This window comes from Pseudorca crassidens, chromosome 15, assembly GCF_039906515.1.
Source record: "Pseudorca crassidens isolate mPseCra1 chromosome 15, mPseCra1.hap1, whole genome shotgun sequence".
In the NCBI taxonomy this organism is placed as follows: domain Eukaryota; kingdom Metazoa; phylum Chordata; class Mammalia; order Artiodactyla; family Delphinidae; genus Pseudorca; species Pseudorca crassidens.
The window spans coordinates 6,393,209-6,415,652 of record NC_090310.1 but is presented as its reverse complement, the minus strand read 5'-3'; the positions used below and the strand labels follow the sequence as shown (position 1 = coordinate 6,415,652).

General features: G+C 46.4%; 1 protein-coding gene across 1 annotated transcript; it reads left to right on the top strand.

Annotated features, from left to right (window-relative positions):
* Positions 1-13,748: 13,748 nt before the first annotated feature.
* Positions 13,749-19,459, top strand: GJC3 (gap junction protein gamma 3). The gene is made up of 2 exons (XM_067705682.1): positions 13,749-13,837; positions 18,034-19,459. Exon 2 carries the CDS (start codon positions 18,035-18,037, stop codon positions 18,857-18,859), a length of 825 nt encoding a protein of 274 aa, XP_067561783.1. The 5' UTR covers positions 13,749-13,837; position 18,034; the 3' UTR covers positions 18,860-19,459.
* The last annotated feature ends 2,985 nt before the right edge of the window (positions 19,460-22,444 follow it).

Genomic DNA, 22,444 nt, shown 5'->3' with positions numbered 1-22,444 from the left:
TGCCCCTCACCCCAGCTTCCGAGGCTGCTCACCCTGACTCATTTGCCCGGCGGGAAGAGAACCCACTAGAAGGTAGTGTGTGGGGCAGAGGCTCATCTCCTATAAACAACCAAGGAGCTGCAATGTGAGGATGTGAGAAAATTTGGGAAGTAACTGCATAAAGGAAAACCCTAGGGGCCTTGAGTCATCGGGCTGATGCTGTGCTGTGTACTTCAGAGTTATGATGAACTTTAACCTCCATATGGGGAAGAGGAAAATAAAATAAAATGAGGCTACCTGGGAGGGGGGGTTGTCTTCTTTCCTTCTGCCCCTTCTGGGGCAGCCGGGGGCATGAGGAGATATCTGCCAAGGGGGCTTCAGGGAAAAATTCAGTTGGGTCTCTTCAGTTTGGGCCACTTTGTTTAAGAATGATCGATAGCAGTTATTAACCTCGCCGGTAGAAAGTATTTCCACTTCCTGGAGCTCTCCTGCTGTCGGGGATATTAATCCAGCCACCTAGGCTGAATATACAAATTTGAGAGCTTTCAGCAGATTGATGGCTTCAAATCCATGGAAATGGAGTGAAAATCCTAGGAGAGGGTGGGCACAGAAAATAGAAGAAAGTCCATGCATTAATCGTGAAAGACAAACCGAGTTATCAAAAAAAAAACCCTTCTGCATCTCAAAGGCTTAAAATAAAGGTGTGTTTCTCACTTACTTCACAATTAGTGACCGAGACGTATGGCCCCGCCTAGATGTCAGGGGCCTGGGGACTGAGGCCATCCTGTGTATCCAGGAGAACAATGGATTGGCTTGGTGGACACACAGCATCATCTCTGCCACAGTCCAGGCCCGGGCTTCCATCAAAGGAAGCTGAGACAGGAAGCCCGTGTGCAACGTGACAGCCTGCAGAGGTGGGGCTGCAGGAAGTGGCTCAGAGCAAAAACCTGGGATGCACACTTGAGTGGTCCCTTCCCCCCAACAGCTCATATCCAGCCCATCAGCAAACCCAGTGCTCGCAGATCCATCAGCAAGTCCTGTAGGCTTGATCTCCAGGATATATCCTAATCTGGCTGCTTACTACCTTCTCCACTGCTGCCACTCTGGTCCAAGCCCTTCACTGGCGCCTGGATCTGTTTTCCTGATCTCCCTCCTTGCATCACTGTGGTCAGTTCACACAGCAGCCGAAGGGATATTTTAAAAACTTAAATCAAATCATATTGCCACCTTGGCTAAAACCCTCCAGGAGTTCCATTTGCAGTAGAAACTCTTTTCCAAGGCCTACAAAGTCCGACGTGATCTGGTTTCAACATCTTCTCTTAGGGCTTTCCTCTTGTTCACAATGGTCCAGCCCCACTGGTCTTTATTCTGTCTTTCAAACACCTAGATGTTTCCTTCCCCAGGACTTGGCATTTGCTGTGCCCTCTGCCCCAAATGCTCTTCCCTCAGATAGTTCCAGCTTTGATTTCTTTACTTTTCTTTCTCTTTCTTTTCACTTGGGAAGGAAAAAAAAAAAAGAGCCTCAGTGATGGGTGGTCTGGGATCTCTTGTGACACCCTCAGACGATGTACAGATAGGCTTCACTCAGACTTCTTCTTGAAATCTCCCCTGATATTTCTATCTGAAAGAAATCTCAGCATGAAAAGAGTGCATGTTGGAATTGGTTATCATGGAAGCGGTCGTGGGAGGAGGTGAGATTGCAGCTGGACCTTAACAGTGAGGGTTGTTTCAGTAAGCAGAATTGGGGTAACCTCCACGCAGGAAGGGGCTGTACCTACCTTGTTCTACTGGGTCTCCAGTGCTTATTAGAGTACCAAGCAGAAAACAGATACTCAATATAGAATTCTTGAATGAATTCACCACTAAATGAACAAAGGAAAGAGAGTGAAAACACTAAAAATGTGTGATGACGACAAACAACAAGGTCTATTTGGCTGGAACAGCCAGTTCTAGTGAGAAATGAGGTTGAAAGGCAGCATTCAGCTGAATTGAAGAGAGCATTAGCAGAGAATGTATTTAAGTCCTATACCCGGTTGGTGTCTCCTGCCTAATTCGGAGCATGCCATCCCTCCAATCCCCTGGTGAACGATCCCCAGAGAAATCCTCCATAGAGAGCCGAGGTAGTACTTAGGGACTGAGGAACTGTCGAGAAGGAGATAATTTGTGGCAACGAGCCTCTCCTGGCGGGGGGGACATCCTCAGATTGCACCGGAAGTTGGTCCTGCCCGCAGGGAATCTGTTGGTGGGTCTTCGCTGGGTGGGCAGGAGGTGACCATGGCAGGACCCACATTTGGCTCTCTGGACCCCTTCTTCCTCCCTGCTGTGCCCAGTCGATGCCCATGGCCCCGCCCCACCCTCGGGTTGCTTCCCTTGTCGGGACCTTGCCACCTTCACATCTCAGCTGTCTCACACCCGACTGGTCAGGAACAATTTTTTTTTTTTTTTTGCGGTACGCGGGCCTCTCACTGTTGCGGCCTCTCCCGTTGTGGAGCACAGGCTTCGGATGCACAGGCTCAGCGGCCATGGCTCACAGGCCCAGCCGCTCCGCGGCATGTGGGATCTTCCCGGACCGGGGCACGAACCCGTGTCCCATGCATCGGCAGGCGGACTCTCAACCACTGCGCCACCAGGGAAGCCCAGGCACAATCTTTTTAACCTCTTCTTGGCAAGCTGTCTTAGGCTTCCCCTGAAGTCTGAGCCCCTCCAGGAAGTTTCTCTGGGTGTCCGAGTGGCTCTGTACCCTCTCTTTGTCCCCACACCTGGCCAGGACTCAGGTCTTCTGAGGTTTTCTCCCCCTTGCCCATCTCTCCTGTTGTAAGTGGGGCAGATCTCACATTGCCTCATCCCTGGACTGTTCACGTGGACTGTTCAAGTGGACTCTGCGTCTCCTCATTGATCTGAAACTTTTCTCCTGTCACGTGTTATTCTTTATTTGTTCAAAGGTCAGAAGTTGCTTTGAAATATGACTGGCTGTGTTATTTCCTTCTGAGTTATTTGGTTCTTCTTCCATCACTAATTATTAAAGACAGCATTTCCACGTATTGTCCACCAAATACAGGGTAAGAAAAAAATACTACCATGAGTGAGAATTATAGAACCATGGGGCTTATCCAGGCCAGTGTCTCCCTGGGGAGCTCAGGACAAGGACAGAATCCAGACTTAGGCCCTTCTCTTGAGTCTCAGGAGTGGGCTGACAATGTCCTTCCCTGTCCCCAACCTTGTCCTGAACCTACAGCTTTTGAGAGTACTTTTGGTGGGTTAAGCAGGATTCTGAGGAACACTATTCCACACCTCTAACCCTTCCTCCTTCTCTTCCACTGAGTCATGCACCCTTTATGTCCCCTTTCCTCAAGGTTTCTTGGCCCTTCTTTTGCTCAGTGCTGATGAGTAGAACATAAGAAGAAGTGAACACTTAGTCCAGGTAGTAGGTGATCCCTCTGAGCATCTCAGGGCACTCCTCCTCCAGGCAGGCCTCAGCCATTTCACTGAGCTGCTCTCCGATTCCCACTTCTGATGGGTGTCTGGGGCTGCAGGGTCCAAAGGGACTCAGGCTGGGATTTCTTTGTTGAACGTGTTGAATCTGTCCATTGTAGGCATACCTCCAGAGTGCTACCCTTCTTTGTTTTTTTATTTGTGTTTTTACTCCAGAGCTTTCAACCCAACATTCCCTGGAAGGTGTGAGACCCTGAATGTATGGCCTTCTGGACCCCGTACACAGTCAGGTGGTCTGGCTTCATTTCCTGCTTCGTTCACAACATCACTTCCATCTTTGTTTTTAAAAAAATTTAATGTTTCGTTTTTATCATTTTATCCTATAAAGCTATAAAAGCAGTTGAGGCTTGAGCCACGTTTTTTTAAATTAATTTTTATTGGAGTATAGTTGTTTTACAATGTTCTGTTAATTTCTGCTGTACAGCAAAGTGTGAGCCACATTTTTTGTTTTAAATAAATTTCCACACAATTACTTCCAATTACATGACCTTTTCACAATTCTTTCCTTTTTCTGTTAATTATGTTCCAGTAAAAATTCTTTGCTTAAGACCATAAGTATTTTTTTCCAATGCTTGGTTTATGCAAAAAGTAATATGGTTTCCAAAATATTTTTTCTTTATATTTCACGCAATGATTTTTCATATCTTTTCATATCTTTCATATCTTTTGGCTGGTTATTTTGTAGATACTTACCTCCATGTCTCTAAATAAAATGCTTTCTTGATATTTCATTATAAAGTCAATCTCCTGGAAGATGATGATTTACCTTCATCCTTTCCCAGCCTCCACCACCACACACATCCATTTCCCATCATCCATCCTCCCAACATAAATACCTTATATGACAATTTAGGTTAGATCGTCATTATTTTCATTCTTGTGACTCTGTAATATATTCACATCTCTGCTGTGTAGTAAACTATAATCATTTTACTTTCCCACACAACTTTTTATTTTCAATGGAGCTAATAGTTATTACTTTTCGATGTTCTTATTCAACTGCAAGCTTCTCACCAGTCATATTAATCTCATCACAAGACATTCAGAAATCTCAGGTTTAGTGTGGTTGCTCTCCACACTTGGGATCTCCCTTCATCATCCTCATCTTGGGAATTCCGTCTCTTACCTGTGTGGCACCTTCTATGTCCTCTATACCATATATATATTCTTCTCTTAGTTTACTTTTTCATTTTGACGGAGCACATTATCAAGAAGCTTCTGGAGGTAAATTTTTAGAGTGCTTGTATATCTGAAAATGTCCGTATTATACCCTCACACTTGAGTGACAGTTTGGCTAGGTATAGAAGTTTAGGTTAGAAATTATTTTCTTCAGAAGTTGAGGCATCTCTCTGTTATCTTCTGGCTTTCATTGGTACACTTGAAATGTCTGGAGACATTCTGATTTCTGATTCTTTAGTATGTGACCTGGTTTTTTTTGTCCCCTCTGGAAGCTTGTAAAAAAATTTATTTTTTTCTCTAGCATTTTGGAATGCAAGATATGAGTCTATTCCTCCTCAATTCTTTCTTTAGGGAACTCCTATTGTGTAGCTGTTGAACCTGCCAGCCAGGTTAATTTTTTAAATCTCTTTTCTCCTACTTTCTATTTCTTTTTTTTTTTTACTATAGTTTCTGGGAAATTTCTTCAACCCCCCCCCCCCCCATGAGGGGCTACAGAAACAGAATGACCCATTGCTCTGTTCCTGTGCCTCATGGACCACCTGGAGCTTTCCAGGGCCAGTGAGAGGGGCTAGAGGGGACTGTCCAATTACGGGAGGATCCTCCCTCCCCTTGGTGGAGGGGGATCCCCAAGAGACAGGGGGACCCTGAGCCACACCTCACCAACCATATGGCTGAGGAGGAGGAGGGGGAGGGCCAAGGGGGCAGCAAGAAGAGCAGTCAATCCTCATGGCTATGCCTGGCCAGGAGAGCCCTGAGTCACCACACTGATCACCGCAAGTGAGGATGTTCCTCTGCTTAATTCATCTGGAAAGCCCAGCTACAAAGAGAGGTGCTTTCCCCACTCCCCAGCCTGATCTGAGAAACAGAGGGGGGCGTCCAGGTTGCTGGGCGTCCAGGTTGCTGGACACCAGCTGCCACCCTCACTGCCCTGGGGTGCTGTGGATTGGAGGGGGCACCTCACAGGTTCTCCCTGCCACCTCCAAACTCACACAGAAGGGTAGAGCTGTGGGCTGTTATAGCCCAGAATCCTGAACCCGTCCTGCGTCCCACGCCCATGAGAGCAACCAGAGATCAGTGTGTTAGCATTATTGCTAACATGCTAACATGATGCAGTCCTGCCTCACCAGCATGAGCAATCAGCTCGTGTGGACAGGGGGCCAATCTGGCATAGAGGTCGGGGTTGGGGACAAGGAGCTGGGGAGGGTGCTGTTGGGAGGGGCAATCTGCCATGGGTTTTGAACTCGCTGCACGTTCTGGGCGTCTCGACAATGCAAAGTCCTGTGTTATCTTTACCCAGGCTGTTTCTCAGGGTACTTCACGGAGCCACCTCCAGGGATGAGGTATTGATCCCCTCTGGAAAAAGATCAGGCTTGTGCCAGCTTGCTGTCATTCCCCAAGCTCTGTGTTCCCTCCAAGCCTACCACCTGGGTCCGGTGGAGTCACTGTCTGGGATTTAGGGGCCATGCTGCTTGCTGTGCCATAATCATCAGTTCTTTGTCTGTGTTCCAGAGCTGTCCTGTCTTCTGTCACATCCATGAAACATAACAGGCTAATTTATTGGCTTGCAAGTAGGGTTCAATTCCAGAGTCTGACAAGCACCTGCCCCAGGGGATGGTCTCACGCCCCTCCCCTGCCTGCTTCTGATTCTCTGCTGGCAGTGTGTGTTGGGGGTACTTTGTGTGCTAAGCTGATCAACCCACCTGTGTGCACCCCAGCCCTGGATATGTCAGGGCACTCTTAGGAAACCAGGTCCACCATTCCAGGAAAAACAGGATGATCCAGCCCTCACTGCCGGCCTCCTGGAGCTCTTGTGGGGGACACCACACACCTTCACTTTAGTAAGGTCCAAACCCGACATTGACACTTGGGTTGGTGTTTCTTATACTCTTAGAGGTAATGTCCCGTTTAGCCACAAGAGGAGCCTATCGATGGGCTGGGAGAGGAAAATCAGCTCGGTGGGCACTCCTGAGTCGGCTGAATAGAATCTCTTTCTTTCTTTTTTCATTGAAATATAGTTAATGTAAAAAGTACTGGCTTATATTTTTGTGACCTTCAGATTGTCATGCAATGATGGGCCCAGGACTAGCTTATCTCCCTTCTCTCCAGGTCACGTAGTATCCCCGGCCCAGTGCTGTCGAATCCGATTCTCTGGGGAGATTTTTTTTTTTTTTTTGGTACGCGGGCCTCTCACTGTTGTGGACTCTCCCGTTGCGGAGCACAGGTTCCGGACGCGCAGGCTCAGCGGCCATGGCTCACGGGCCCAGCCGGCCGGGAATGTGGGATCTTCCCGGCCGGGGCACGAACCCGTGTCCCCTGCATCGGCAGGCGGACTCTCAACCACTGCGCCACCAGGGAAGCCTGTTTTTCTTTTTGTTCTGACACTTTCCTTCTACTGACTGTAACTGAGCAGGGCCCTATGAGGCCTTTCCAGAATAACGCCCCCACCCCCATGTCCTCCGCCTGCCTTTTGTATGTAGAAAAACTTTAGTCAACGAATAAATTTAATCAGAGAAGTGAGAAAATGCAGAAAGAAAAACAGTCAAGCAAGACAAACTAATAATACTTTAGCCATTAAACAAAGTCAAGGACCTTTAGTTCTGCCTCAAGGGCTATAGATAATATTCTGAGCCATGTCCTTTGAGCTGTTTTGCAGATACTGAAACCCCCTCCAGGTGGAAGAAGTTAACCGTGTGCTGACCACACAGGTAGACCCTAGACCAGTTGGAACCAGAAGGTTGATTATGCTGACTCCCCATGACCTCACCACCGACCAATCAGAAGAATGTCCACGAGTTGACCACGCCCTGCTCCTAGAACACTGTGAGACTTCTCACTGCCCCCTCCAGGGAGGGACACAGTTTTGAGGGCATTAGCCCGCTCTGGCCCCCTTTGCCTGGCAAAGCAATAAAGCTATTCTTTTCTACTTCACCCAAAACTCTGTCTCTGAGATTTAACCCGGCACTGGTGTACAGATGCCCAATTTCGGCAACACGACTCCTTCTCAATCCTCGTTCCTGGTGGTGTCTCTCTCTCCCAAAGCAGATAGACACATCCAGCTGTGGAAAGAGGGAGGGAGGGAGGGAAGAAAGATTTCTCCCCCCATCACCATGAGGGTACAGAGATGCTCCCCAGCCTTGGGTGACCCCTGCACCCCAGGCACCCTGCTGCTCCAGGTCCTGGCACTTTTCGTCAACATATGGCTGTGGGAGGAGCCTGGCCTCATCTGCTGGGAGGAGGGGAGACAAAGAGGGCCTTGTTTGGTGGAATAAAGAAGTGGGAGGAGAGTTCTCTTGACCCTTGGGGGCTTCTTTCCTGGCACCAATCCTCAGAAACTTACTGTGAAAGAGAAGTTTGTCTTGGTGCTTTAGGGTCCTGTCAGAAGCTTAGAAATAATGAGGCAGAAGCCCCCTCCCCCAGGCTCCAGCACCAACCTTAACCTCCTGCCCTGATACCCACACTGACCCAGGCACTGTGGACATTTATAAATGGAGCCATTGAGGAATCAGGAGAAATCCAGGCAACTTTGAAAAATGTGCCTATTCTCCGAGTCCTCTGTATCTCCCCACTTCCCACCCCTATTACAGACAAGTAGTCAAGGACTTTGGTCACTGCGGCCGGACTGTCTGCATCGCCCCGAATGGCGGGCTCACAGTTCTCTGTTTCCAAGGAGGTGATCACATGCCGTCAGCAAAGAGGTGCTGTAGGCACCTGACTCAGTGGCTCCTCCTTGAGAGGGGGAAAGAGTTGGACCCTAGATTCACCCTTGGTTCCCATCCTGCCTCTTCTACTTACTGCCTGAGTGGCCTTCACAAGTGATTCAACCTTTCTGAAACTTGTTTTGTTGCTAGTCACCTAACTCTGTTATTAGGTGTATAAATGCTTAGGATTTGATGAACTGACCCCTTTATAATACCGGAATGACCTCTTTATCCCTGGTAATATTTTTGCTATGAAACCTAATTTGATATTAATATAGTCCCTCAAGCTTTCTTTTTTTTAAAATTTATTTTACTTTATTTGTTTATTTTTGGCTGTGTTGGGTCTTTGTTGCTGTGCGCGGGCTTTCTCTAGTTGTGGTGAGCGGGGGCTACTCTTCGTTGCGGTGCCCGGGCTTCTCATTGTGGTGCCTTCTCTTGTTGTGGAGCATGGGCTCGAGGTGCGTGGGCTTCAGTAGTAGTGGCACATGGTCTCAGTAGTTGTGGCTCATGGGCTCTAGAGAGCAGGATCAGTAGTTGTGGCGCACGGGTTTAGTTGCCTTGCGGCATGTGGGATCTTCCTGGACCAGAGCTCAAACCTGTGTTCCCTGCATTGGCAGGCAGATTCTCAACCACTGTGCCACCAGGGAAGCCCTCAAGCTTTCTTTTGATTAGTGTTAGCTAAGTATATTTTTCCATCCTTTTACTTTTAAACTATTTGTGAATTTATATTTAAGGTGAGTTATTGGCGGGACTGCCTGCCACCTTCTTATAAAGAACCCTGTGATTTCATTGGGCACACCCAGACAATCCGTGGAAATGTCCGCATCTCGAGATCCTTAACTTTTTTTTTTTTTCCTGCCACACCTAGTGGCATGCAGGATCTTATTTCCCCAATCAGGGATTGAACCCATGCCCCCTGCAGTGGAAGCGCAGCGTCCTAACCACTGGATGGCCAAGGAAGTCCCACGATATCCTTAACCACATTCGCAAAGTCCCTTTTTCATGTAAGGCAACATTCACAGGTTCTGGGGATTGGGATGTGCATATCTTGGGGGGCATTACCCAGTCTACTCTAGGCAAGAAAAGGAGGCACAAATGGCCCCCAAACATATAAAAAGTAGATCAACATCATTAATGTTCAGAAAAATGCAACTTAAAATCAAAAGGTCATGATCACAGAAAACTGTTAGGCATTGCCTTATAGGATTGGGTATATTCTATCTAACATTAGCCTACATTCTGGTAATTCCTCAAAGATGAAAACTCTAAGGAAAATCTTGCATGGGTGCAGATATAGAAATGTATGAGAAATGTGCATACCAATATTGATGAAATAACAAAACTGAGAAACAACCCAAATATCATCAATATTAGAACATATAAATCACTGTGGTTTATTTAAACAATGAAGAACTGCACAGCAGTGAAAATTAATGGACTTCAACTGCATGTATGAGCGTTACTTACATTCATACTCATGTTAACATGTATGAGTCTAAAAATATATAATACAGAGGCAAAAAGGAAATCACAGAACTGTATAATTCTACCACATATATAAAAAGTAAAAACAGGCAACATTAAAAACAGATTTTAAACAAAGTAGATATGTGTTAAAAGTATAAAAAGATAAAGGTATGATAAATATATATTTTAGGAAGATGGATACCCTGGAGGGTTGGGAGAAGGAGATTTTTTTAAAGGGGCAAACACATCATCAAAAACTCTACAAATAACAAATGCTGGAGAGGGTGTGGAGAAAAGGTAACCCTCCTGCACTGTTGGTGGGACTGTAAATTGGTGCAGCCACTATGGAAACAGTATGGAGGTTTCTCAAGAAACTAAAAATAGAACTACCATATGACCTATCAATTCCACTCCTGGGTATATAGTAAAAGAAAAAATGAAAACACTAATTAGAAAAGATACATGCACCCCAATGTTCATAGCAGTATTATTTACAATAGCCAAGATATGGAAGCAACCTAAGTGTCCATTAACAGATGAATGGACAAAGAAAATGTGATACACGCACACACACACACACACACACACACACACACACACACACACTATGGAATACTACTCAGCCATAAAAAAGAATAAGATTTTGCCATCTGTAACAACATGGATGGACCTGGAGGGTATTATTCTAAGTGAAATAACTCAGACAGAGAAAGCCAAATACTGTATGATATCACTTACATGTGGAATCTAAAAAATACAACAAACTAGTGAATCTAACAAAAAAGAAACAGATTCACAGATATAGAGAAAAAACTAGTGGTTACCAGTGGGGAGAGGGAAGGGGCGGAGGGGCAAGAGAGGGGTAGGGGATTGAGAGGCACAAACTACTACATATAAAATAAATAATCTACAAGAATATATCTTACAACACAGGGAATATAGTCAATATTTTATAGTAACTATAAATGGAATATAACCTTTAAAAATTGTGAATCACTATGTTGTATAATATTGTACATCAACTATACCTCAATAAAAAAAAAAAGAAGGAAAAAAAGAGAGCTTACCCCTAGACAGTTCCCTAGTAGAAGAAATACTAAAGGTTGTACCTCAAGAAGAAAATTTAGTGCACCTATGTTCATAGCCCATTATTCACAATAGCCAAGAGGTGGAAACACCCCAACTGTCCATCAATGGATGAATGGATAAGCAAAATGTGGCACATACATACACACAATGGAATATCATCTAACCTTAAAAAGAAATGAAGTTCTGGGCTTCCCTGGTGGCGCAGTGGTTGAGAATCTGCCTGCTAATGCAGGGGACACGGGTTCGAGCCCTGGTTTGGGAGGATGCCACATGCCGCGGAGCAACTAGGCCCGAGAGCCACAACTACTGAGCGTGTGCGTCCGGAGCCTGTGCTCTGCAACAAGAGAGGCCGCGATAGTGAGAGGCCTGCGCACCGCGATGAAGAGTGGCCCCCGCTTGCCACAACTAGAGAAAGCCCTCGCACAGAAACGAAGACCCAACACAGCAAAAATAAATAAATTTTTAAAAAAAGGAATGAAGTTCTGATAGATGTTACAACATGAATGAACCTTGAAGAGATCACGCTAAGGAAAATAAGTCAGTCACAATGTTCTATGATTCCACTGATATGAGAGGTTTAAAGTAGTCAAATTCATAGAAACAGAAAATAGAATGATGGTTGCCAGGGGCTGAGGGCAGGTAGAAATGGGTACAAAGTTTCAGTTTTGCAAGATGAAAGAGTTCTGGAAATCCACTGAACAACAACAATGTGAATATATTTAACACTACTAAAATGAACACAAAAATGGTTAAGACCACGGTCACCAAGAAAAAAAAAAGAGAGAGAAAGAAGGAGAAAAAGATTTAATCCGGAGGAAGGCATAAAATTGAAGAAGCAACACTGAGCAAAGAAACTGGTAAACATGTTGGTAAATCTAAATAAGAATTGAATTAAATATTGTCTGCAATGCAGGGAATGCATTAGAGGTGGACAAGTCTAGAAACAGCGACGCTAGGGTGACATTTTGGTAATTCAGTCTTTTTTTTTTTTTTTGGTAAATTTCTTTCTTTATTTTTGGCTGCATTCAGTCTTCATTGCTGCGAGCGGGGGCTACTCTTCATTGCAGTGTGTGGGCTTCTCATTGCGGTGGCTTCTGTTGTGGAGCACGGGCTCTAGAGCGCAGGCTCAGTTGTTGTGGCACATGGGCTTAGTTGCTCCTCGGCATGTGGGATCTTCCCAGATCAGGGCTCGAACCCATGTCCCCTGCATTGGCAGGTGGATTCTTAACCACTGCGCCACCAGGGAAGTCCCGGTAACTCAGTCTTGAACTAAGGCACCTTCTTAATTCATGGGACAGAAATCTGTACAACCAGTAGAATGATAAGATGTGTTCAATGAAGGAGAAGTTGTCAGTGATGACACCTAAGTTTTTGCTTGAAATCCAGGGTTGATGGCATAGCTAGTCATTAAGATGGAGAAAATGCCAGCAGAGGATTTTTATTTTCTTGAAGGTATGAAATTATAGTGGATTTACCATCAAAAGGTCTTTAAAGGCTGGTAATTTGAAATACGATGAGGCTAGGAGTATAATAGTGTTTAGGGGTTTGCTATCTGCAGCCAGACTGCTTTTTCAGATCCCATCTCCTTTACTCACTAGCTGGTCAACCTTTTACAAGTTACTTAACTTTTCCATTCTTCATTTCTCTCCTCTGTAAGAGGGCAGTAACAGTATTTACTTCATAAAGTTGTTATGAAGTGTGAATTAATAACCATTTAGCACTTAGAATATCCATCATTTATTAAGCAACTAAATAAATGTTGGTGTAACAAGGTATTGGAAATTTGGACGGGGATTTCAAGATGGAATATTTTAGAAAATACAACACATATGACATTCTAAAGTGATTTGTTAGTCTAAAATGCAATATTTCAAAGGAAAACCAAATAAATAAGTTATGTCGCTCAAACTCTACACCCACGTCTAAGTTGTATAAAACGGCAGAGCTGTTGGAAATTAGAGGGAGAGAGGATTAACTCTGGAGGGAAGCTGCCTTGGAAAGAGATGTGCTATTAGTTCTCCCCAAGGGAAGGCAGTGAGGGTGCTGCCTCCTGTATCTCATGCCTAGTGAGAGGGGCTCCAGTGTGTTGATTCCTCTGACTGATAAATCAAAAAGGCAGGAGATAGGATATCCAGCAGATGAATGGAAGGAGATGTGGCTGTGTTGGAAATGGCCTGTATGCCCAGAGTTTCTTGGCCCTAAGGATGCATCCCTATTTCCTGTGTACCAGATGTGAACAGGAAAGAGCCAGTGAGAGATTTCTACGTCTAGCTGAATAGTATCCCCTGGAGGAGTGAACAGGCTTCAAAGGTAAAAAATCATCCATTTGGCAAACTGTCAAAAAGATCAAATCACTTAAAAGATGAAGACTATTGAGGTGGATTTGAACTTCTCTACAACGATGTGAAATGCTAGAAAATGGTGGAATGGTACTCCAGATCTCCACAGGGCCAGTATCTGGAACTCAGGTGCTGCAATCTTCCCTGGGCCTGGTGGAGAGGGGCTGGGCTCCCTGAACTGCAGAGAGCCCGTTTCTCCCAGCCAAGAAGAGGAAGTCCAGAGAGAAATGTATGGAATTCTATCTGTTGTTGCCTGCAAGTCCCTATATTGAAAACATGCCGAAGCCTTTGCCCCCCTTTCAGATGATCTGAAAATCCCCATTTCAGTTCACTTAGAAGACAGAGCCCTCACCCTCGACAACAGAGGGTTATTCTCCAGAGCCCATTCTTTAGCAGCTGGGCTGCCTGCCCCTCTGGCTGCAATTCTTTGACCCTGCGCTAAGGCTGCCAGGAAAGACAAGGGGCGGGGGAAGGAGTGGGTGGAGGCTTGGAGGCAGGGCCTGGAGGAGAGGGGGGACCTTGCGGGCTCCAGCCTGAGGGCTCTTACCTCTGCCTCTTTCCCCGGCTGTTGGTGCTTCTGCTTGAAGCTGCCAGGTGAGTGCCAGGGCAGAGCAAAGCTGGGCTGGCACAGGGCCTGGGGTAGTGGTGGTGGGGACCGCCTGGGGCTCTGGGCTGTGCATCTGCAACTCTAATGCACACGCCCACGGCCTGGGGATTATTATTAAAATTCAGACTTGACTTGCTAAGCCTGGGATGTGGCCTGAGGTTCTGCACCCCTGGTGATGACAGGGCTGCTGCACCATGGACCGCACTTTAGTAAAAGATCTAGAATGTTTTCTAGACCAGGTGGGGTGAGCTGGAAGCAGGGAGCTGCTCTAGTGCTGGCCTCAGTGAACAACCTTCCTTCACGCCTTAACTCTCTGAGGTGGATTCTGCCGCCCATAGTATCCTGAAAGTTTTCTCCCAAAGAACAAGAGATGCTTAGAAAAATTCTTAACAAAATTGCTATGGAATTTTAAAAAATCTGTTTACGTATTCGAAAATCCCCTCAAACTCTGGGTTTTCCTCCTTCTCCCAACTCTTGAGCTCATAGGAACTGCTTCTAAAATCTTGACAGAGCTCAGATCCTGCCAGCCCCCTCCAGAATAAATTGATTTGCAAACTCTTTCTTTTTCTTGGAGAAACAGTGGTCCCTTGAATTTTCTCAACAATGCTGATCCCTCAGCTCCCTAGGCCTCGACGTTTGGCCTGGGGTCTCTGGCCCCCTGTGGGCAAAGCTGCAGACGTGTTTGTGGGAGGAGGACGCAGGTCTCCGAGAACGAGAGGGGTGGGCTGGGGACGGCTGGAACAGATGGGGAGACCACTGGGTCCCAGGAAAGCAGGGGAGGAGGGAGGACGGACAGCCGTGTTTGAGCTTCGGTTCATGGGAAACTCCCTTTGGTCTGCAGCCCTGGGGAGATGGAGCAGGCTATTTATTGTCTGCACCCTCCAGGAGGCCCTGGAATGTGTGTTGAATGAGCATTGTTTTGGTTATAACAGCTGCGGGGCAAAGGGCAGGAAGGGTGCTCCAAACCAAGGGATCTCAAGCAAGCCCTCTTGTCCTGCTTTTTCTGTTCTCTCCCTTCCAAATCCCCGAAGCTCTGTGGTGAGCCCTGGAGACCTCAGTTCAGTTCTGAGAGCCTCTCAGAGGACATCTGGGTGTCTGGCTGCAGGTCTGGGGTGGGCACGGGAAAGAAGAACCAGAGAGAGGGCTTCAGGAAGCTACTCAAACTCCCGACACTTGGAATATGCCAGGGCTGCTCTGTGTTAAATTCCAGGTCTGCTGGGGATGTGCTGGCAACATGTGCATACAGTGCTGGGCCTGCACTTGGAAATGAGACGAGGCGGAGAGCTTGACTTGAGAATTTACCAAGTTAACATTTAGTCTGGTGACTCGCCAGGAGGGCCAGGGCAGAAACCCCCAGAGCCCAGGGCTCTCCCCCAACCCCAAGTGCTGGGACCCTTTGAACTTATGAGGTGGGAGAGGCTGCAGGCATCCTCACAGGAGGATGTACAACCAGCCTGGAAATGGGCTGATTATCATGCCCTACAAAAGCCCTCTGAGATGCTCTGGTGCAGACATCTTGCTTTACAGAGCTGGCAACTGAAGCCAAGAGTGGAGAGGTGATGGACCAGTGCTACCCTAAAGCAGTGGTTCTCAACCAGGGGTGATTTTGACCCCAGGGGACACTTAGCAGTATCTGGAGACAGTTGTGGGTGGGAGGGGAGAAGTGTGCTACTGGCATCTAGTGGATAGAGGCCAGGAACGCTGCTAAACATCTTACAAAGCATGGGACAGCACCCCTGCTACCCCTAAACAAAAATTATCAGTCCCCAAGCATCAACAGTGCCAAGGTTGAGAAACCCAGGACCAGCCTTGAAACTTGCTGTGGAGCTCAGTTTTCACCAAACAAAACTGAAACATTTATGGAGAAAACACTTCTTTCCTAGTGTTTCACTTAATGAAAGCACTTCATTAAGTGCTTTCTCACCAATACGTAAGCTAGTGACTTTGTTTTACTGTTGTCTTGATTTCCAAATTAGAAACAGATTTTGTTCCTTATCTATTTATCTTTTTTTTTTTTTGTACCCGGGCCTCTCACTGCTGCGGCCTCTCCCGCTGCGGAGCACAGGCTCCGGACGCTCAGGCCCAGGGGCCACGGCCCACGAGCCCAGCTGCTCTGCAGCACGCGGGATCCTCCCGGACCAGGGCACGAACCCGCGTCCCCTGCATCGGCAGGCGGACCCTCAACCACTGCGCCACCAGGGAAGCCCTATCTTTTATTATTTTCAATTATTCATCTTCTTCCTTTGAATTCTGGGAGAATTATCCAGTGTGCTTTCTAGCATCCTTATCTAATCTCCCCCAGAATCTCTTATTGCCTTCAAAGATCAAGCTGATGATCTCTCTTCTACTCTATTTATAGTGGGTGTACACATGTAAAGATCCACTGACTCTCATTTTTGAGGAGTCTTAGGGATGAGAAGGGATAAATCTTTATCTTCAATATGCCATCTTTAATCACGGGACCAATTCTGCATCTTTCTAGAGACTGGAAATAAGTTTCTTCTAAAAATTTTAACCCAATTTTATAGAAAAGAATTTTCAGCAGCCTGATATACTTCTAAGTTTTCACAGTCTATGAAGGAAGAAGAAAGACAGGGACTGAGGGGCAGGCAGAGGTTCAGACTCTGATTCTCAGTGGCTCAAATATGGTTTCTCACAGTTGGTGGATGGTGACATAATTCTCTGGTCAACTGAGGCCCTTAGAACTGTTCCTTGGAAGCATCTCAATCCGTCTCTTTTGATTGCACAAAAGTGACCGTTCTGCCTAAGTTTTGGCATGTGGTCCATTCTTATCTATAGTTTATAACACTAATACTCATTTAAGATTGTTTTGTGCATCTCGCTGGGTATTATAATAGGGAAGCCGACGTGAGATAAATTAGGCCTGTCTCGCTGCCATGTTAACTTAGAAATTCAGGTTATTATTATTAGACTTAACAGGAAGAAACCTAAGCAAGTTCAAGGTCAGAGCAGAAACAAGGATGGTCTGAATTACAGAAAAGATAATTAGGGGGTCAAATTCTTGAAGAAGCTGGAAGTTGTGCCCCAGGGACACAGAGTTGAAAGGGAGGGCAGCCTCGCACAAGTGGAAAGACACTTCTTTCTCTGAGATGCTACAGCAGGACGAGACTGTGAAGATACGAGAAGGAGGAGCTTCAGGGTTTCACACTAACGAGTCTATTTTCTCTGGAATAAGAGCTTTGCATGGTCTTCTGAGAGTGAGGGGAACCAGGTATGTAAGAGTTTGGGCTGAAGGGGAAGGGTTAGGAAGAGAAGCTTAGCGTTGAGGAGGGCTGCTGAGGACAGAGAAGATGGCAAACTGGGCTTGTAGCATGATGGCATTTTGTCCAGAGAACAGAAGAATTTCTGAAGCCTGTCCTCGACCATGGTCACCTCTCACCACGAGGGAGATGTAAACCCAAGGAGCAATGACAAAGCAGAGTTGAATTTTGAATTTTGATCCAGTCACCTCTGGCTTTGGCCCAAACACCATTACGTTTAACCAGTAGATTCTGCTGGGTTTTCTTCAAAGTATTCTCCTTTCCTAAGCTGGTTAGGTCTGAAGAACATCAGGCTAGAGCAAGCCTTGACATTCACTCTGTTCACTGGATCCCCACCGAGTCCCTTAACCTAACCTCACCTCAGTCTCACCACTGTGATGGGGGCCAGACTGACACACCTGTGAGCACCTGGGGGCCTGAAGCCAGAGAAGGCAATGCACACCCCTCCCAGGGGCAGCACTGATTTCGTTCAGGTGACACTGACAGTAGCACCAGACCTAGCAGCCATCACCTAGGGAAGCAATGGTCTTCAGAGGACTCGGGTCTCTGACTATTTAGCCTTTGGGAAGCAGGAGCGGGAGGGAGGGAAAGAGGGAGACAGAGACTGACCCTGGCCTCCCCGCAGGCCGAGAGTTCCTCTCCCCTCCAGCAGTACAGGAGGGGGGACAGAAGAGAAAGCCACACCCACACTCACTCACTATTAATATTCTACACAGATGATTCCGTTAACTATAAAGGGGTGCCCTCAGGTCGTGGTATTCGATCAGCCAGGTCCTAGGAGAGGAGCGAGGAAGCCTGCCTTAGCCACCGTTGGATTGGGGGTGAAGAGCTGGCCTGGCACTACTCCCACCAGACAGTGAGCATTACACCTACACTCACCACTGTCCTCTGCTCCCTAACAGGATGTGCGGCAGGTTCCTGAGGCGGCTGGTGGTGGAGGAGAGCCGGCACTCCACCCCCGTGGGGCGCCTCCTGCTTCCCGTGCTCCTGGGGTTCCGCCTCATGCTGCTGGCCGCCAGTGGGACGGGGGTCTACGGCGACGAGCAGAGCGAGTTCGTGTGTCACACGCAGCAGCTGGGCTGCAAGGCTGCCTGCTACGATGCCTTCCACCCTCTCTCCCCGCTGCGCTTCTGGGCCTTCCAGGTCACCCTGGTGGCTGTACCCAGTGCCCTCTACATGGGTTTCATTCTGTATCATGTGATCTGGCACTGGGAGGAATCTGAAAAGGTGAAGAAGGAAGAGGAGACCCTGATTCGCCAAGGGGAGAAAAGCAGAGATGCCTTGGGGCCTGGAAGCCCCAGGGTGCTCTGGGCCTATGTGGCACAGCTGGGGGTGCGACTGGCCCTTGAAGGGGCAGCCTTGGGGGGGCAGTACCATCTGTACGGGTTCAAGATGCCCAGCTCCTTTGCGTGTCGTCGAGAGCCTTGCCTTGGTAGTATAAGCTGTAATCTGTCTCGCCCCTCTGAGAAGACCATCTTCCTGAAGACCATGTTTGGGGTCACTGGGCTCTGTCTCTTGTTCACGCTTTTGGAGCTTGTGCTCCTGGGACTGGGGAGATGGTGGAAGATCTGGAAGCACAAATCTCCCTCTTCTAAGTACTTCCCAACTTCAGAGAGTGCCCAAAGACACAAGGAACCGACTGATAACTTCCCAGTGGTGGAAACAAAAGAACGGTTTGCAGAAGCAGGTGAGAGGGGCACTGATGTCCCTCTTTCTACCTGTCCCTGATGTATGGGTCCTGATGATCCCCCACGGCAAGCCCCTCACCCTCCGGGAAGTACAACTCCCACAAGTTACAAAGTAGAAAACCAGGTTCTACGCAGATGTGTCCTAACCACTCATCCCACCCCATCGCCCAGCTGCCTCCCCATCAACTGGATGGTTCCTTCCAATGAACCAGGACCCAAGTGCTCAGTTGATTGTACCTCCTGCCCTTCCATTTAGGTCTCTTCCCACTTAGGAAAAGGCTCAGCTTCTGCTTGATCCTCTACTTTGCAGAATTATGAAGACACCTGGCTCACCTCTGAAGGAAACCCTCTGACTGCATCTTTGTCCGAACATCCAGTGAGCGGGGTGTCTATCTCCATGGTAAATTAAAGGCTGTTGAAGCGTATCCAAGAGCCTTGGGGGGCCACGGTGTCTGAAGCTTTCCCTTGGAGATCTCCTGCTTGTGCCTCCTCACCAGAATTCCCTGGTGTCAGCATCACAATTTTCATGGGCTTGGTTCCAGAGTCAGCCAGCAGAGACCTCCACAAAACCGTGCCTCTCTGTCCTGCGCAATAAATATTGACCACTGTTGCTGGCATTCCTGTTGCTGAGGACAATCCTCTTTCCTGTCTCAATGAGTCTACTCCTCTTTCCTGCTGTCCACATCTCTGCTCCCCCCACCTTTAAAATCTTGTAACCTATAAATGCACCCAGCCCTGCAATATATGTCATATTCAGAAACTCTGGCTTTCCAAGCATATGTAACCCAGGGTCCTTTAATATATAGATTCAATGTATTCAAACACTCAGCCACACTCTTCTGGAAGATTCCTGTGAATTCAGAGGCTTACATACCCTGGACCACTGACAGATCTGATTTCTGCTCAATCCTCATCCTCTGCTTTGTACGTTGCAGCTGCTCCATTGTTTCATATGGGGGGGAGGGGCCAAGTCGTTACTTTTTAAACTCATACTTCTCAGTATCACACAGAAAAGACAGCAGAGTTTTATTGCTGATTCAGGGCTAACAGTAAGGGACATTTATATCACAGTGTGATTCAGCAGATGATCTAATGCTGAATATCAGGTTTCTCTTTTCTTGTGTCTCTCAGTCATTTCTGTCCAAAAGCATCCCAGCTTCCCACCTTTTCTGCAGAAACACTTCCCTTCTCAGTTCTTCCTTGCCCTCAAATTCTCAACAAAGAGCAGTTTCCAGGTTTGGTTGTCTCCTCTGAATCTCAGATGATCCCCAAGTAAATTAGGAAGGCTCATTCCTAAGGAAAGATACTTGATTCCCCAAAGACACTTTGGCAACAACTAGCAAAGTAACAGTTTTCTTTCTGCTACAGTGTTTCATAAAGAATCCCGTATCTAGCATAGCCAGAGCCCAGCCAAGTGACCAAGGACAGAAAAAAAGCAAATGTCATCATTCTGAATTCCTCCTTGATGGTGTCCCTTTTAAAATAGCTTTATTTTTTAATTAATTTATTTTAAATAAATTTATTTATTTATGGCTGCGCTGGGTCTTTGTTGCTGTGCGTGGACTTTCTAGTTGTGGCGAGCAGGGGGTACTCTTCGTTGTGTGCGGACTTCTCATTGCAGTGTCTCTTGTTGTGGAGCACGGGCTCTAGGGGCGCGGGCTTCAGTAGTTGTGGCATGCGGGCTCTAGAGCGCAGGCTCTGTAGTTGTGGCACACGGGCTTAGTTGCTCCATGGCATGTGGGATCTTCCCGGGCCAGGGCTCGAACCCGTGTCCCCTCCACTGGCAGGTGGATTCTTAACCACTGCGCCACCTGGGAAGCCGTCAATGGCTTTTAGTATAGTCAGAGTTGTGTATCCATTGACACAATTTTAGAAAATTTTCAACAATTCAAAAAGAAACCCTATAGTGCTTAGCTGTTACCCGCAAATCCCCACGCCCCCAAACATAAGCAACCACTAATCTACTTTCTGTCTCTACAGATTTTCCTAGGCTGGGCTTTTCATACAAATGGAATCATACAGTATGTGGTCTTTTGTGACTGGCTTCTTTCACTTAGCATCATGTTATCAAGGTTCATCCATGTTGTAGCATGTATCAGCACCTCATTCCTTTTATGATTATTTCATTGTATGGCTATACCACATTTTATTTACTCATCTTTCAGCTGGATATTTGGATTGTTTCCACTTTTGGGCTATTCTGAGTAATGGTGCTACGAACATTCATGTACTAGCTTCTGTTTATGTTTTCAGTTCTCTTGGGTAAATACCTAGGAGTGAAATTGCTGGGGCATATGGTAACACTTTAAATTTTTGAGGAACTGCCAACCTTTTTCCCACAGCAGCTGTACTATTTACTATTTCACATTCCCAGCAGCAATGTACAAATGGATTCCAATTTAATCTGCATCCTTGCCAACACTTGGTATTTTGTTTTTTTCTGTTTGATTTTTAAATTGTAGCCATCCTAGTGGGTGAAGTGATATTTCATTGTGGTTTTGATTTGCATTTCCCTAATGACTAATGATGTTGAGCATCTTTTCATGAGCTTATTGGCCATTTGTAGAGCTTCTCTGGGGAAATGTCTACTCAAATCTTTGTCCATTTTAAAATTGGGCTGTTTGTATTTTTATTGTTGAGTTCTTCATATATTCTGGATACTAGATCCTTATCAGACTTAAGGATCTGATATTCCAAATATTTTCTCCCATTCAGTGGGTGGTCTTTCACTTTATTGAGTGTCCTTTGATGCACAAAAGGTTTTAATTTTGATGAAATCCAGTTTATCAATTTTTTCTTTTGTTGCTTATGATTTTGGTGTTATAGTTAAGAAACCATTGCCTAATCCATGACTATGAAGATTAGATCTATGTTTCCTTCTAAAAATTTTATAGTTTTAGCTTTACATTTAGGTCTTTGATTTTGAATTAATTTTTGTATATGTTATGAGATAAGGGTCCAACTTCATTCTTTTGCATGGAGATATCCAGTTGTCCCAGCACCATTTGTTGAAAGGCCTATTTTCCCTACATATAATGGTTTTGGCACCACTGTTGAAAATCAATTGCTTGTAGATGTATGGCATTGTTTTTGTACTCTCAATTCGATTCCATTCATCTACGTGTCTATCCTTATAGCAGTACCATGTTTTGATTACTGCAGCTTTGTAATAACGTTTGAAATTGGGAAGTGTGAGTACCCCTAGTTTGTTCTTCTTTTTCAAGATTGTTTGGCCAATTGGGATCCCCTGGAATTCCATATGAATAAAATTGTAAATCAGGGAGCCTCAATATTTTCAGTAAAGAAGGATGTTCATTTCAGGAGTATGGCAGGATTGAAGACACAAAGACATTAAGGAGATATAGTTCAATACAAAGGCAGACATACAGATACAAAGACACTCACACCACAGATGCTCATGGCAAACATCAGTAACTGATAAGAGCACCTCATTCTGCTTGGTCCATATTTAAGACTCAGATTCCTTCTCTCTCTCTCTCTCTCTTTTTTTTTTTTCCTCTTTTGGCCGCACCGTGTGGCTTGCGAGACGTGGGATCTTAGTTCCCCCAACCAGGGACCAGGGATCGAACCCGGGTCCCCTGCAGTGGTAGCACAGAGTCCTAAC

Coding starts and splice junctions, on each gene's coding strand:
- GJC3 (XM_067705682.1), top strand. CDS start 18,035: ATGTGCGGCAGGTTCCTGAGGCGGCTGGTGGTGGAGGAGAGCCGGCAC.